Consider the following 16864-nt stretch of genomic DNA (forward strand, 5'->3'; position numbering starts at 1 on the left):
CAAACACTTTTAAGAATGTTAGATCATTTAATCTTCTAAAGAATAATACTGAGTAACAGGACCAATAGGGGTCTGATTAGGTCAGCATTAAACAGAAAACTAAGTTTTTTACAGAAAGATGTTCATTTATTACAAAATCAGACAAAACAAAACAAAAAAGCTGCACAAAACCAGGGACAAGTATATTATACCATATCTACATGAGGGAAAACTCTATAAAAATAATGCTTATGTGGAAAAATATATTTAAGGTTTTAACAATCAATTATTAAATATACTTGTAGAACACAGTTTATAATTTGGAGGCAAAGCCATAAATAGACCTCTACATACAAGTCATAATCTGCATACATTTAAATTATAAAGCATGACTTCTCCATTATTTTGTTTTTCAGAATTTTGTGGATCATCCATAGAGATAAATGTTTTTTCCTTTAGGCTCAACAAAGTAATACATTATTTCTTTCATATAAAAACTTTCAGTTTGTGAACTTACGCATCTTATTATCTAAACTCCTAGTATGCATAATAAAATCATTTGACTTACAGAAAATACTAACAAAAAACAACACATGAAAAAAATCAGTCAAGACACAATGTGCTAGAAGGTCTCACAGACAATCAGGAAAAATGACGAGGAAAAGACACCTTGGCAGTGAGCACATGAGCTGAGGACCTCCTACCTCACTGCTTCTTTCTGATATTACTAATGCAGAGAATATTTGTCATGAAAGGGGAAGTATAATTATTTCAAGATCAACAATGGCATTTAGAAGTGATAAGTATTAATGCTATATTATTCTATTCAAGTTAGAATTTTAAGTATTTTGAAAACAGTTATCTTCGGAACTATAAACTACATAATTGAACCAGAGGTTGGTAGTTTAGACTACATTATTTTAAACTAGAAATGGAGAAGTCTACTTTCTGTATTCTCCAACAGTATCAGGGAGGAAAACTTGTTTTGAGTCAGGCAAATGAAAGTAGTATTGATGCTGGGGATGGAATTAGTAATACTTAAAAGTTGTTATACTTTTCACACTGTGACTAACACTTTCACTTTCATAATAATATAAACCCTAAGTTACTGATTTAATTATTTGGAAGAATGAGGACAGGAGTGTGGATAGTTTAATAGTATGTATTGGCAATTTCTGATAATGCAAAAACAATAAATAGGAATCCCTTGAGAAGTTCTCTACTAATCTTGTCCTCATTCCTACATTTCAGCCTCTCACTCCCACCAGTATCTATAATCTTTCCACAGCCTCAGCTGTTTGCATCCTTCTCTCTGACCATCACCTCCTAACATTCTAGTAGCTCAATCTTTCTAGCCCCTCAACATCCACTGATCCTTGAACCTCACTGTTACTTCTAATCCACTAATTCTACAACCTTTCTACTGGCTCCCACTTTGTCAATATTCTCTTCTTCTTTTTCCACTGATCAGTGAACATTCTCTAGTACTCTGCTCTTAACAGAACTGCTGCTGCTGCTGCTATGCCGCTTCAGTCATGTCCGACTCTGTGAGACCCCATAGACGGCAGCCCACTAGGCTCCTCTTTCCCTGGGATTCTCCAGGCAAGAATACTGGAGTGGGTTGCCATTTCCTTCTCCAATGCATTAAAGTGAAAAGTGAAAGTGAAGTCGTTCAGTCGTGTCTGACTCTTAGTGACCCCATGTACTGCAGCCTACCAGGCTCCTCTGTCCATGGGATTTTCCAGACGAGGGTATTGGAGTGGGGTGCCATTGCCTTCTCCAGAACTGGTTCCTGTTAAAACTTTTCCAAGCTTCAATTCATCCTGTTTCTAATATTGATAAAGATGGCTCCCCATTACATTAGCAAAGTTAATCAAAAGGAAATGTGAATGGGAAGAGGTTATATATAAGAATTCTTGCTTTTTATTTCAATCTCTCATGGAAGGACTAAACTTTTTACTAGAGGAAGGCTGAGGGAATTCAGAAAAAATGTGAAATTAGACAGCTATTGTGTTTCTAATAAACATTAATAAAGAAGAAATTTTATAAGAAAATATAAAAAGGGTAACCTGATAAGAACAGAAAGAACTCAGAACTGATAGCACACTTCAGAATCCTAGTTTATACCTTGGGCTAGTTATTTAACCTCTAGAACACAAAATATCCTTATTAATCTGTAAAATGAGGAGGCTGGATTACATCAGTAATTTTCAAAACTTTTTTTTTAAACTGCCAAATTTCAAATGACATCTTACCCTGAATCTCAAAACAAAATCAAAACACATACATAAAAATAGTTTGTGTTGTATCTGAAATGATTCTACAAGAGCCCCGAGCTCCCAGGAACATAATTTTAACTTTTCTAGATCATTCTAAATCTAGATAATTTCTAGAGTATCTCAAAACTCTAAAAAGATCTATCTGGGAGTTCTCTGTGGCCTAGAAGTTTAAATTCTGGGCTTTCACTGCCATGGCCTGGATTCAGTTCCTTGTTGGGAAACTGAGATTTCACAAGTTACATGGCATGACCAAAAATACAACATAAATTAAAAAATAAATGAAAAGACCTATGAACTTTTGTATTTTGGAAAAGAAAGAAACAGTATAGACAACTTAGTTCTAGAATGTCATAGCAAAGAAGCTTGACATTAGGCAAAATGCTGAGCATGAACATGTCAGTTTAAAATAATATCTTCTATAAATGTTTCTATAAACATTTTCTATAAATAAATATTCTAAAAATATAAGGGATAAAATAAAAACTAAAAAAGCACATGAAAGGTAAAATATACTACATAAACAGAAGTATTTATCATGCTTAGCAATGTGGCCTTCCCCAAAGAGGAGCTTCTAATCCAGTCAGGGATAGGTAACATGCACATTAGGAACCCAGAAGGTCAAACTGACCTAAGGGATGAATAGCTTTACTTAGCTATGCAGTGTCTTCAAAGTTTCAAGAGAGATTACTCCAAAGTGGGAAGAAAGTCTCATGTCATGAAGAAGAAAAACAATTTCAGATGAAGATTACAGTGCAAGTAAAACATTACCAAACAACAGTTATCAAACTTTGTAGTTTTCTAAGTGTATAGGTTGGATAATAGTAAATTATTCACTCTTTACCAGGTTTTCATCATCTTCTGCTGTTTCTTCATTTTTGCCACTGTTAACTGTCTATCTCATACAAATTATCAAGGAAGAAAGAACATTCTGAAGGACACTCCTGGCCTACTATCAGCTCTGAAATTTATCGATATATAATCACTCTGGAAGGAAATCAAACCGGTCAATCCTAAAGGAAAACAGCCCTGAATATTCATTGGAAAAACTAATGCTGAAGCTGAAACTCCAATACTTTGGTCACCTGATGCGAGGAGCTGACTCATTTGAAAAGACCCTGATGCTGGGAAAGACTGAGGGCAGGAGGAGAAGGGGACAACAGAGGATGAGATGGTTGGATGGCATCAACGACTCAAAGGATTTGAGTTCACCCAAACACGGGTTTGGGTGAACTGCGGGAGTTGGTGTTGGACAGGGAGGACTGGTGTGCTGTGGTTCATGAGGTCACAAAGAGTAGGACACGACTGAGCAACTGAACTGAAACTAATAAAATATTGTTAATCAACTATACTCTGATATAAAATGAGAAGTTAAAAAACCTCACTGAGAGAGAACTTACTGTAGCAATTTATTTTTGAACAGTACTATTCTTTGTACTGAAATAAAATCTATCATCATTGATTTTGCTTTATCTTCCACACTCACAAAGCATACAGTCAAGGATGTTCAAGGATGAACAGAACACGTACTACAACCTACCACTTGCCCCTTTTAAAGCACTTGGCAAACACTGCTACTTGATCAGCATAAACAACAACTCATCCAATAAACCTTAACAGTGAGCTTGAGGAAGTTACTACCAATCCATTTAGTCAATACACACAAATGGACATCTCACTGCTATCCCTACTTTAATTTTTGTTTTATGTGTTCCTCCGTATAATTTAAAAATAATAATAATAACAATAATTTTATTTATTTTCGGCTGTGCTGGGTTTTCGTTGCTGCATAGGCTTTTCTGTTTAGGTTGGTGCAAAAGTAATTGCGCTTTCGCATTGTTGAACTTTGCCATTTGATACTGGAATACATTCTTAAATAAATGTGGTGACTCCTGCTCTTTTAATTTCATGATGTATAAATTTCACGCAGCCATGAAATTAAAAGACACTTGCTCCTTGGGAAAAAAGCAATCACAAACCTAGACAAAAATTAAAAAACAGAGACATTACTTTGCCTACAAAGGTCCATATAGTCAGAGCTATGGTTTTTCCAGTAGTCATGTACAGATGTTAAGAGTTGGATCATAAAGAAAGCTGAGCATCAAAGAACTGATGCCTTCAACCTGTGGTGTAGGGGAAGACTCTTGATAGTCCCTCGGACAGCAAGGACACCAAACCAGTCAGTCCTAAAGGAAATCAACCCTGAATATTCATTGGAAGGACTGATGCTGAATCTGAAGCTCCAATACTTTGGCCACCTGATGTGAAGAACTGATTCATTGGAAAAGACCTGGATGTTGGGAAAGATTGAAGGCAGGAGAAGGGGACGACAGATGATGAGATGGTTGGATGGCATCACAGACTCAAAGGACATGAGTTTGAGCAAACTGTAAGAGATGGTGAAGGACAGGGAAGCCTGGTGTGATGCAGTCCATGGAGTTGCAAAGAGTTGGACACGACTTAGTGACTGAACAACAACACTATACATCACTTTAATGTGAATTTCTTACTTTATGTTTTTTGCTGATGACTTAATAATTGAGGTTTATTTTATATTTAGACTATAGAAATGATGATAGACAAAAAGCAAATTCAAGTGACATTTTTTATTTGAATGACTTTTTGAGTTCATAAAGCAGCAGAGATAACGCGGAACATCAACAATGCATTTGGCCAGGAATTGCTAATAGACAGTGCAGTGGTGGTTCAAGAAGTTTTGCCAAGGAGAGGAGAGCATAGTGGCTGGCAATTAGAGGTTGACAACGACCAACTGAGAGCAATCATCAAAGCCAATCCCCTCACAACTATGTGAGAAGTTGCCGAAGAACTCAACGTCAACCATCCTATAATCATTTGGCATTTGAAGCAAATCAGAAAGGTGAAAAAGCTCTATAAGTGGGTGCCTCATGAGCTGACTGCAAATCAAAAAAAACTGTTGTTTTAAGCATGTCTTCTCTTACTGTACACAAGTTCTCTTACTATACACAAGAACAACAAACCATTTCTCAATTACATTGTGACATTCGACAAAAAGTGGATTGTATGACAACTAGCAATGACCAGCTCAGCAGACGGACTGAGAAGAAGCTCCAAGACACTTTCAAAAGCCAAACTTGCACCAAAAAAAGTCATGGTTTCTGGTGGTCTGCTTCCAGTTTGAGGCACTACAGCTTTTGGAATCCCAGAGAAACCATTACATCTGAGAAGTATGCTCAGCAAATCGATGAGATGCACCAAAACTGCAATGCCTGCCGCCAGCATTGGTCAACAAAAAGGGCCCAATTCTCCACAGCAATGCCTGACTGCGTAATTGCATAACCAATGCTTCAAAAGTTGAATAAATTGGGCTATGAAGTTTTGCCTCATCCGCTATATTCATCTGACCTCTCACCAACCAACTACCATTTCTTCAAGCATCTCAACAACTTTATGCAGGGAAAACACACAACCAGCAGGAGGCAGAAAATGCTTTCAAAAAGTTTATTGAATCCTGAAGCATGATTGTTATGGTATAAGAAAAAACAATCTCATTTCTCATTGGCAAAATGTATTGATTGCAATGGTTCCTATTTTGATAGCTAAAAATGGGTTTGAGCCTAATCATAATGATTTAAAATTCGTGGTCTGAAACTGCAATTACTTTTGTACGAACCTAATAGTTGGAGCAAGTGGGGGCTACTCTCCAATTGCAGTGCATTGGATTCTCATTGTTGTGGCTTCTTCTTGTTGCAGGCATGGGCTCTAGGGCACACGGGCTTTCAGTAGTTGTAACACATGGGCTCAGTAGTTGTGGCTCCCAGAACACAGGCTGAACAGTTGTGGTGCAGGGGCTTAGTTGCTCTGTGGCATGTGGGATCTTCCCGGATCAGGGATTGAACCTATGTCTCCTGCATTGGCAGGTGGATTCTTTACCACTGAGTCACAAGGGAAGCCCCTCCTTTTCACTTTAAAGACAGTTACCAAATCTTAGTTAAATCTATAATTGATTTTAAATCCCATTTGCTTTGAAGTGTTTCATTTGTAACAGGAATTTCATCATCTCAACATCCTAGCAACTCTTCACTAGATACTGGATAAGCTTTCATAAGGTTATGATCTGATTCTACCCAGAGTTTTCTACTTCTCCTTGGCAAATCTTCCTTCTTTTCCTATGCTAGGGACACTGCTTAAGATTTGATTGTTAGACCTTTTTTTTTCTTCCTTTATAAACTTTTTCCCATTATGGGCTAGTAACTTTTTTATTAGCTTCTATATTTGTATTGGGAAAGGAGTACATCAAAGTTGTATATTGTCAGCCTGCCAGGTTCCTTGGTCCATGGGCAAGAATACTGGAGTGGTTTGCTATTTCCTTCTCCAGAAGATCTTCCTGACCCAGGGATCAAACCCAGTTCTCCTACACTGCAGGCAGATTCTTTACCAACTGAGCTACCAGAGAAGCTCCAAAAAATACTGGTGTTGCCGTGCCCTCCTCCAGGGGATCTTCCCAATCCAGGGACTGAAGCCAGGTCTCCCTCACTGCAGGTTGATTCTTTACAGTCTGAGCCACCAGGGAAGCCCCCGCTTATTTAACTTACATGCAAGGAACATCATGTGAAATCCTGGGCTGGGTGAATCACAAGCTGGAATCAAGATTGCCGGAAGACACACCAACAATCTCAGATATGCAGATGACACCACCTTAATGGCAAAAAGCAAAGAGGAACTAAAGAGCCTCTTGATAAAGGTGAAAAAGGAGAGTGAAAATGCTGGCTTAAAACTCAACATTTAAAAAACGAAGATCATGGCCTCCGATCCCATCACTTATGGCAAACAGATGGGGAAACAATGGAAATAGTGACAGACTTTATTTTCTTGAGCTCCAAAATCACTGCAGATGGTGACTGTAAGCCATGAAATTAAAAGACACTTGCTCCTTGGAAGAAAAGCTATGACAAACATAGATGGCGTATTAAAAAGAGACACCACTTTGCCAACAAATCTCCACATAATCAAAGATATGGTTTTTCCAGTAGTCATGCAGATGTGAGAGTTGGACCATAAAGAAGGCTGAGTGCCAAAAAACTGATGCATTTAACTGTGGTGCTAGAGAAGACTCTTGAGAGTCCCTTGGACTGCAAGGAGATCAAACCACTCAATCCTAAAGGAAATGAGTCCTGAATATTCATTGGAGGGACTGATGCTGAAGCTGAAGCTCCAATACTTTGGCCACCTGATGCAAAGAGCTGACTCTGGAAAAGAGCTCTTTTCCAGAGCTCTTTCAGAGCATCAGAAAAGACCCTGATACTGGGAAAGATTGAGAACAAGAGGAGAAAGGAGTGACAGAGGATGACATGGTTGGCTGACATCAGTGACTCAATGGATATGTTTGAACAAACTCTGGGAGAAAGTGAAGGACAGAGAAACCCAGCATGCTGCAGCCCATGAGATTGCAGAGTCGGACACTATTTAGCAATTGAACAACAACAACAATATTTGTATTATTTACATCTGATCATCTAAATCAGATGTCAATTTCCCTATCAAAAGCTCTTTAGTGGTGGTAGTTTAGTCACTAAGTCATATCCCACCCTTGCAACCCCATGGACTGTAGCCTGCCAGGCTCCTCTGTCCATGGGCTTTCTCAGGCAAAAATACTGGACTGGGTTACCATTTCCCTGTCCAGGGAAATCGTCTCTTGCACTACAGGCAGATTCTCTGACTGCTGAGCCACCAGGAAAGCCCTTCAGTGAGGTGGATAGTATTAAAGATAAGGAAACTGATATACACAAAAAGTTAAGCATTTGTCCAAATACATTTAAGTGGGTGACATAGTATTTGAACCAAGAAAAGCAATGGTGAGGGCCTGATTAAGATGCTGCCTCTGAGATAGAAAAGAAATAAACCAGAAAAAATATTTAAAAGTAGAGGCCAGAGTAGTAAGTGCCACATCATATCATCATTAAGCACTATAAATCTGCTTTCACTAATATATGTAATTTTTTAAAGACATATGTACCATTAACCTGAATACTAAATGATAAAAACATCTTTCTTATCTTTTAGATAAAATTATGATTAAATTTTAATATTTTCTTCCCACACACCAATGGATATATCAGAATGTAAGTAAAATTATCACCATGGATTTAACTCTACTCTGGACCAAGTTTACTTCTGCTGGGTTCTGCAGCAGATTACAGATTACATTCTAGCCACTCACAGTATCCATGAAATCCACTGAGATACATGGAGGAATGTCTGTCTGAGCACAACAGTTCACTTCAAATGCAGCTTTGATAATATAACCCACAAGTGGTGAGTCAGAAAAATCTCCTTAGTGGTTAGACAGCACATTATTAAAATTCAAAAAATAGTTCAATATTAGATCTCACCTGGTTGTCGATCTTTCAGGTTAGTACAAAGTATATATTTTCAAATCACTGCACAAATGAAAGCTCCTGCAGCAATCTGATAAGGTAGATTTATATATACCTCATCAGATGGGAAATGTCAAAAATACCTAGGTTCTTCTTAGATTCTGTTAAGAATAAAATTTATCAAACTCTTCTAAAACATAAAATATGCATGAAAAATGAATTATAAATATAATGAAAATTCAGGTAAAAAGTTTCTCATCTTACCCTGTCTAGTTCCAGTGTAAACTTCTGGTCCCACGACTGATTGGAAATGGGTTTCCAGCTAGTTTGACCAACCACAGTATTGTCCAGCTTCAAAACTGCACAGACATCATCTGTAATTACAATTTAAAATTTGATTAAGTATTTTAAAACCTTTAAAATAGAAATAACACTGTTTTATGTCAACAAAAGTCTTATGGGACTTTGAAATAAGTTTTTCTTACTCACTACTGAAGCTTCTAAATCTTAAACAGCTAGCTGTATATAAACACACACACACACTTCTACTAGACCCTTCCAAGTTATCTTTTGTGTTTTATAAAAACATAAATAGTAATTGCTATTTCGTTTACATCAGAAAATTACTGAAAGGACTTACAGGTGGCCAGTAGTTGTTTGCCACACATGTATGTGTGGGTGTATTTTTATATATTATTATCAATCACCCAGTTTTTCTCCCTCTACATTTGCTATTTATTAAGGTTTTACCTTAAATGATTTTTATTTTTACATTTTTCCTAAAGTCTCTCTCCATATACAGGAAAGCAGATATACTGTACTAGGCTGAATTGTTACATGCCTTTCCCACCAGTTATATATCATAGATTATGACTACTTCAGAGTATCTCCAAAGTACTTCATAAACCTCTTGTATTTTATTCTTTACCCACTCCCCCATTTCAGTTTACTTCTTGGACACTAGGCTATAATCCTAATTTAACACGGTTATTTATCAAAATTTCTTCATCACTTTAGAAGTGTCATTATTCCATTTAAAGAATCAAGATGTGACACAAAGAGTTTGTCATAAAGAGTGGTGTTCAGTATTTCATTATTCTAAAGAAATTAATGCTAAATGTCACTCAGTTTTCCAACATTTTCAGTATGGTAAATTTTGTAGCCTTTAAAATTTTCCTGTCATTACAGCTTTTGATATTTTAAATTATGGAAATCATAATTGTAAAGTTTGTTGTCCAATTTTCACTCTTCTCACTCTTCTGTCCCCACCGCTCAGCCCTCTGTATTGGACTTTAATTTGTTATTTGATTGTTAAAAAAAAAATCTGATTACTGAACTGGATAAGTCATCAGTTTTTAGTAGATTTCGACTACTTCCGCTTTTACTTTTACTTGTTCTGCTCATGAAGGATGATCTGGTTTCACTTGGACTCCAACCAGGTAGTGCAACTGATGCTGCTTTCGACCGTCCAGGGACATTCTCTAGGATATCTTGACAGCCCATAAGACGAACTTCCAAAGTACCTATAGCATATTTAAGTATCAAGAAAGAAAACATTAATTCTCCACACATAGAATTATGTCTTTGTTAACTATTAAGAAATAGGGGGGGAAATGTTTGCTAAAATAACAACATCTCTTCTCCCAGAGGTTCTTTGAGGTAACTATCTTCTTTCTTGCTTTATTTAGAAAATTTATTAAAAACTCTCACTTAAGACAACTATAAAAAAAATTTATAGAAAGAAAAGCACTTCCCAAAAGCTGTCTACAGGGCACAGAACAAAACTAGTTACATCATCTTCTAGTGTATATGAATAGTCACTTCTGTAATTACATGGAAGAATTACAGAATTATATGGATAAAACAAGTGGGAGGGGAAATATAAAGCTAAATAATATGCCTATTAAAACAGACATACAGAAATTAGAAACAAGGAAATCTGACTATGTGAATAACAGTTGTTTTTAATAATTGCACAGTTAACACAGAAAATGACTACAGGTTTTTTGGGGGGGGGTTGAATAGATGGATTTCTGTTCTATTTGAGATGTAAAATAACATTATCTTTTCACTTTAATAGTTTAGTTAGTCAAGTAATAATGGGCTATAATTATCCAAGCATAAAATAATTGTCGTTTTCTTAGGCAAATACATATGAAAGGTGTTCAAATGAAACTGAGGACATCTGAGCTTAGCTATCTAGAGATATGGCTTTGTCATCATTTGGGCTAGAGTTAGTGTACTAAAATTTTAAAATGGTTCTTCAATATTAAAATTTTAGATACTACATATAGTAAGCACTTTAGGAAGAGTATCTTCTGGGAAAAGCTGTCCCATTAAACTTAAATAATTAAAACTTAATTTTATTTAAAGTTTTTAATTATTTAAAAGTAACCAAAGGACTTTCAGCAAAGTAAAGAAAGTCTGTATTTACTCTCAACTCAAACAACTTAAAAAAAAAAAAAAGAGTACAAAAAAAAAGTGTTAAAGGCTAATGGACATCAGTACAGTACAGAAAGGGGGAGCCAAGTGGACTACCTGAGTTAAGGAGACAGAAACGAGAGAGATTGCACTGAGAGGGCTAGACTTCACAGCCAGCATAAAGGAAAAAATACAGCTATCCAGAGACAGAATTCCTGAGACGTACAGAAGCTTCCTCAGACTAAGTATTCAGTTTTGATTCAGGAACACAGAATAATTACCCTTAGACTAAACAATGCTGTAGTCCCATATTACCCAGGGACTTCCCTGGTGGTCCAGTGGTTAAGAGTCCATCTGCCAATGCAGGGGACGAGTTTAATCACTGGCCTGGGAAGATTCTGCACGCCGCATGGTAACTAGTTCCTCGAGCCACAACTACTGAAGTCCGTGGGCTCTAGAACCTGTGCTCTGTAACAAGTGAAGCCACATAAACAGAAGCCTAGGCACCACAACAAAGAGTAGCTCCTGCTCGCCATGACTAGAGAAGGCCTGTGTGCAGCAACGAAGACCCAGCACTGCCAAAAATAATTCAAAAAAAAAAATTAAAAAAAGCATTACCCAAAAGATCAAACTGTTTCCAAGTAATTTAATTGTGACCTGGAATAAAGCTCAAAAATATTTGTAATATTTGTAGGAATACAAAAATACCCAGCACCTCACAAGCTAAAATTCAAAATGTCTGGCATTCACTCAAAGATTACCAGGTGTATTTGTTTTCTATTACTGTATTACCAATTATCACAAACACAGTGCCTTAAAACAACATCCATTTACTACCCAATAGTTCTGTAGGCCAGAGCTTGAGTGGGAGGGTCTGCATTCTTTGCTAAAGATTTTATAAGGCTGAAATCATTGTGTCTGCCAGGCTGGGCTCTTAATCTGGAAGTTCTGAAGAACCTGCTTCTAAACTCATTCAGGTTACTGGTAGAATCTAGTTTCCTGAAGCCATAAGAATAGGGATCCTATTTCCTTGCTACTGACAGCCAGGAGCTATTTTCAAGTTCTAGAGGTGACCTGCATCCCTTGTCATGTGACCCCACCCCATCTCTAAGCCAGCAAGGGCACATAAAATCCTTTTTATGATTCATATCTCTTTGACTTTCCCTTCTTCCATTGGCCAGGGAGGGCTTCCCTCATAGCTCAGTTGGTAAAGAATCCACCTGCAATGCAAGAGACCCTGGTTCAATTCCTGGGTGGGGAAGGTCTACTGGAGAAGGGATAGGCTACCCATTCCACTATTCTTGGGCTTCCCTTGTAGCTCAGCTGATAAAGAATCTGCCCATAATGCAGGAGACCTGGGTTCAATCCCTGCATTTAGAAGATTCCCTGGAGAAGGGAAAGGCTACCTACTCCAGTATTCTGGCCTGGAGAATTCCATGGACTATACAGTCCATGGGGTCACAAAGAATCAGACATGACTGAGCAGCTTTAATAATAATAATTGGCCAGGGAAATTCTTCTGCTTTTTGAGGGGCTCATGTGACTGTATTAAGCTGATCCAGATAACTGTCCTTTACATTAACTCAAATGAGTAGTAACCTTAATCACGTATGTAAAACTCTTCTTTGCCACATCACAGAAGTGATGCTCCATCATATTCACATGGGAGGGATTCTGGAAGTCATTCTTAATATTCTGCCTATCATACCAGGAAAGCAAATAAACAGAAAAGTAGGACCCATTTAAAAAATAAAACTGATATAAATATTATGATTAGCAGACATTCACACAGTTATCTATAAATATATTCTATTTAAAATGTTGAAGAGAGACATCAAAGAAATAAAAAAAAAACAAAAAAATTCTAGAGATGAAAACTACACTGTCTGAGGATAAAAAAAAAAAAAAAAAAACTGGATGGGATTGGTGGCACATTCACATCACAAAAAAAAGGCTAGTGAACTTAAAGCTAGAGCAATATAAATGATCAAAAATAGAAGATAGAAAGGAAAGACTTGGAGGACAAAAAAACAAATTAAAACTCCCAAAACAACACATATGTGAGCTGTGAGTTTAACTTCTAGTGTCCTAATATATGAGTACTGAAAGACCTTCATGAAAAGTAGAGAGGACAGAGAACAGAAGAGACATTTGAAAAAATAATGACTAAAAATTTTCCAAATATGGTTAAAACTATAATGTGCTTGAAACTTTCCAAGAAGTTCAATAAACACTGAGCAAAAGAAAAATAAGTAAATTACACCAAAGCATAACATAATTAAATTTCTCAAAACAAATGATAAAAAGAAAGTTTTAAAAACCACCAGAGAAAAAAAGACAAGTACGTACAAAGATCAGGACGGCAGCAGATGTCTCATTAGAAACAATGAGAGCAAGACAGAGAAGCAATATCTTTCAAGTACTGAGGAAACAAACCATGAACCTAGAATTCTAAATCTACTGAAAATATCTTTCAAAAATGAAGCTTTTTCAAATATAAAAGTGGATAAAGAACCCATTATCAGAAGACTACCATGTGATCCAGCTACAACATTCCTAGGTATTATCCAAGTGAAGTGAAATGCACGTTTACACAAAAATTATACAAGGATGTTATTAGCGGTTATATTTGAAAAAAGTACAAAATGGAAACAACCCAACTATCAACTAGAGGTGAATGGGTAAAAAAGTTATGGTATAGTCACACAATTAAATAGTACCAACAATAAACAGAAAGGGACTACTGATACATGCAATTCTTCTGAATTATTCAGAGTGAAAATGGCCAGATTTCCCCCACGAAAGTATACACTGTATGATTCAATTAATACAGAATTCTACAAAATGCAAACTAATATCTAGTGACAGAAACAGGCCAGTGATTTGCCTGGGGACAGGTATGGGGAAAGAAAGCAGGAAAAGAGAAAGAAGGAGGGGTTTCACAGAGGCACATGAGGATACTTTTGGAGATGATGTATATAATTATCTTGATTTGTGGTGATGGTTTCATACTTTAAATATATAATAAAACTTCTCAAATTATATAATTCAAATATATGCAATAAAACTGTTCTATAGACTGGATATCGATAATGGTAGCTCAGGTATATTTATTCACTAAAAATTGTAAAACTATATTTAAAACCAGAAAAATCTGTGTATTACTTCAAATATATCCCAATAAAGATGGCTAAGCATGAGGGAAAAGTTCAAACTTATTTTTGGTTTGGCTATGGAAACCTTATCTCACTGTAAAGTATGAAGGCTCATTGTAAGTTTAACGAATATCATTTCAATTCTGGTTCAAAAGAAACAACTTGTGTCTGTGTGTTTTATTTGCTTTTTTTTGTTATTGTTAAGGTGGTAAACTTAGTTCATTTCCACTGTAAATGTTTGGATGTAAAAGTCATCCTGGGAAAACTGAAAACATCTGGTTACTACTTCAAATCCTGGTAAATAATTAAATATTTTAGTAATCTCAATGTATTAGGAGATGACAATGTTCAACACCTGCTTTCATTTAGGAAAAAACCTGGAGATATTTAAGATCTTTATTAAGTATATAGAAGTTTCTTTCTTTTATGAGGTGACACAATTGCATCTGCATATAACCATATAAGAAATAGCTTAAAATTAAATTTTCTACTTTTATAACCCATAATATGAAATTTTAAAAACAAACAAAGCCAAGAAGTAAATATTCATAAGCAATAGCTATGAATTCCATTAGAATAAGTAAATATTTTTTAATTTCTCTTACTTTCTGGAAAAATTATTTTACATCAATTTTACTAATTCAATATTTCAACTTGGTACAATTGAGTAACTTTTTTTTGTTTTAATTCTGAGGAAATCTTTGATAAAAACTTGAAACTAGTCTTGAAATTTTGGAATAAAAAATTCAATCATACTTTGTATCAAAGTAATTTGTAAATTTTAGTATTATAAGCATAGCATTGCAAAAGAAACAAGTGTAAATGAGACAAACCATAAATAATAGCATGCAGTAAAAAGTCAGGGCAGTAAATACTCCAACTACTTATCTAGACTAATCCTTTATCATGTCTAATCCTTTATTAATACCACTACTGTTTCTCTTTCTAGTTAATTCCAAATTTAAAGTCCAGTAGATAATTAGAGCAATTTTTTAAAAAACCAAAATATCTTAAGATACTTCCTTTTAGGCTTGACTTACATCACTAAAAGTAAAGTAAGGGAATGAAGAACATGGACAGAACTAAAAAAAGGTTAAAGAGTTAGGAAGAGGCACCATCTAGACTACAAAAGGAAAATAATTTCCAGTCACATGAGCTGATTTTCTAAAATGTAGCTTTATTACTTTTCTAAAAGTATAACTTTAGCAACTGTATTTTAACCAGTGAATCTTTCTTAAGTTTTGAATATTATGTTCAGTCCTGAGCCATTAGGTGGGGAAACTTAGATAAGTACAGTCCCTGCCTTATTATCAAATAATATTTACCAAGTATCTACTGAATGTATTACTTTGCCAACAAAGGTCCGTCTAGTCAAGGCTATGGTTTTTCTGTGGTCATGTATGGATGTGAGAGTTCGACTGTGAAGAAGGCTGAGCGCTGAAGAATTGATGCTTTTGAACTGTGGTGTTGGAGAAGACTCTTGAGAGTCCCTTGGACTGCAAGGAGATCCAACAAGTCCATCCTAAAGGAGATCAGTCCTGGGTGTTCTTTGGAAGGAATGATGCTAAAGCTGAAACTCCAGTACTTTGGCCACCTCATGCGAAGAGTTGACTCGTTGGAAAAGACTCTGATGCTGGGAGGGATTGGGGGCAGGAGGAGAAGGGGACGACAGAGGATGAGATGGCTGGATGGCATCACTGACTTGATGGACGTGAGTCTGGGTGAACTCCGGGAGTTGGTGATGGACAGGGAGGCCTGGTGTGCTGCGATTCATGGGGTCACAAAGAGTCAGACACGACTGAGCGACTGAACTGAACTGAAATGAATGTATAAAGTACCCTGTGATGGGGATTAAGAGTACATGTAGGTAGATGACAAAGACTTTGTTCTTCACAGGTCTGTATTCCAGTTTTGATTTTTAAAAAAGGAGACATATAATAAGTCAAAGACATTTAATAGGCACTGTGCACAAATCAGATTGTGACAGAAGATGTGTGATACAAGTTATAGAGGATGTGGTTGGAAAGATAAATGCTTTATTTACTTTTAAAATTTTTTATTGGAGTATAGTTGATTTACAATGTTCTGCTAGCTTCAGGTGTTCAGCAAAGTCAATCACTGTACGTATACAAATATCCACTCTTTTGTGGATTCTTTTCCATATAGGCCATTACAGAGTATTGAGTAGAGTTCTCTGTGTTATATACAATAGGTCCTTATTAATTATCTATTTTATATACAGTAGTGTATATATGTCAATCTCAATCTCCCAATATTCCTAGCCCCACCTTACTCCCTGGTAACCATAAGTTTGTTTTCTATACTGGTAACTCTATTTCCGTTTTGTGTTGATAGGTAAGTTCATTTGTACCCTGTTTTTTAGATTCCACATATGCAATGTCATATATTTGCTTTTCTCACTCAGTATGATAGTCTATGGTCTTCCCAGGTGGCACAGTAGTAAAGAATCTGTCTGCCAATTCAGGAGACCCAAGGGACGCAGGTTCAACCCCTGGGTTGGGAAGATTCCCTGGAGTGGGAAATGGCAACCCACTCCAGCATTCTTGCCTGGAGAATTCCATGGACAGAAAAGCCTGGCGGGCTACAGTTGTTGGACACAACTGAGCACACATGCATACACATGACAATCTCTAGGTCAATCCATGTCACTGCAGAT

General features: G+C 36.4%; 1 protein-coding gene across 3 annotated transcripts in view; it reads right to left on the bottom strand.

Annotated features, from left to right (window-relative positions):
• Window positions 1-16864, bottom strand: part of PKN2 (protein kinase N2) — a 144782-nt gene that overhangs the window by 38063 nt on the left and 89855 nt on the right. For 2 of the 3 annotated variants that reach the window (XM_070367738.1, XM_005888419.3), the window contains exons 7-8: window positions 9949-10134; window positions 8876-8985 (exon numbers count right to left, since the gene is read on the bottom strand). In XM_070367738.1, the coding sequence (XP_070223839.1) occupies window positions 8876-8985; window positions 9949-10134 (296 nt within the window). The remainder of the gene's footprint in view (window positions 1-8875; window positions 8986-9948; window positions 10135-16864) is intronic. The other variant, XM_070367737.1, reaches the window with a different exon arrangement.

This window comes from Bos mutus, chromosome 3, assembly GCF_027580195.1.
Source record: "Bos mutus isolate GX-2022 chromosome 3, NWIPB_WYAK_1.1, whole genome shotgun sequence".
In the NCBI taxonomy this organism is placed as follows: Eukaryota; Metazoa; Chordata; class Mammalia; order Artiodactyla; family Bovidae; genus Bos; species Bos mutus.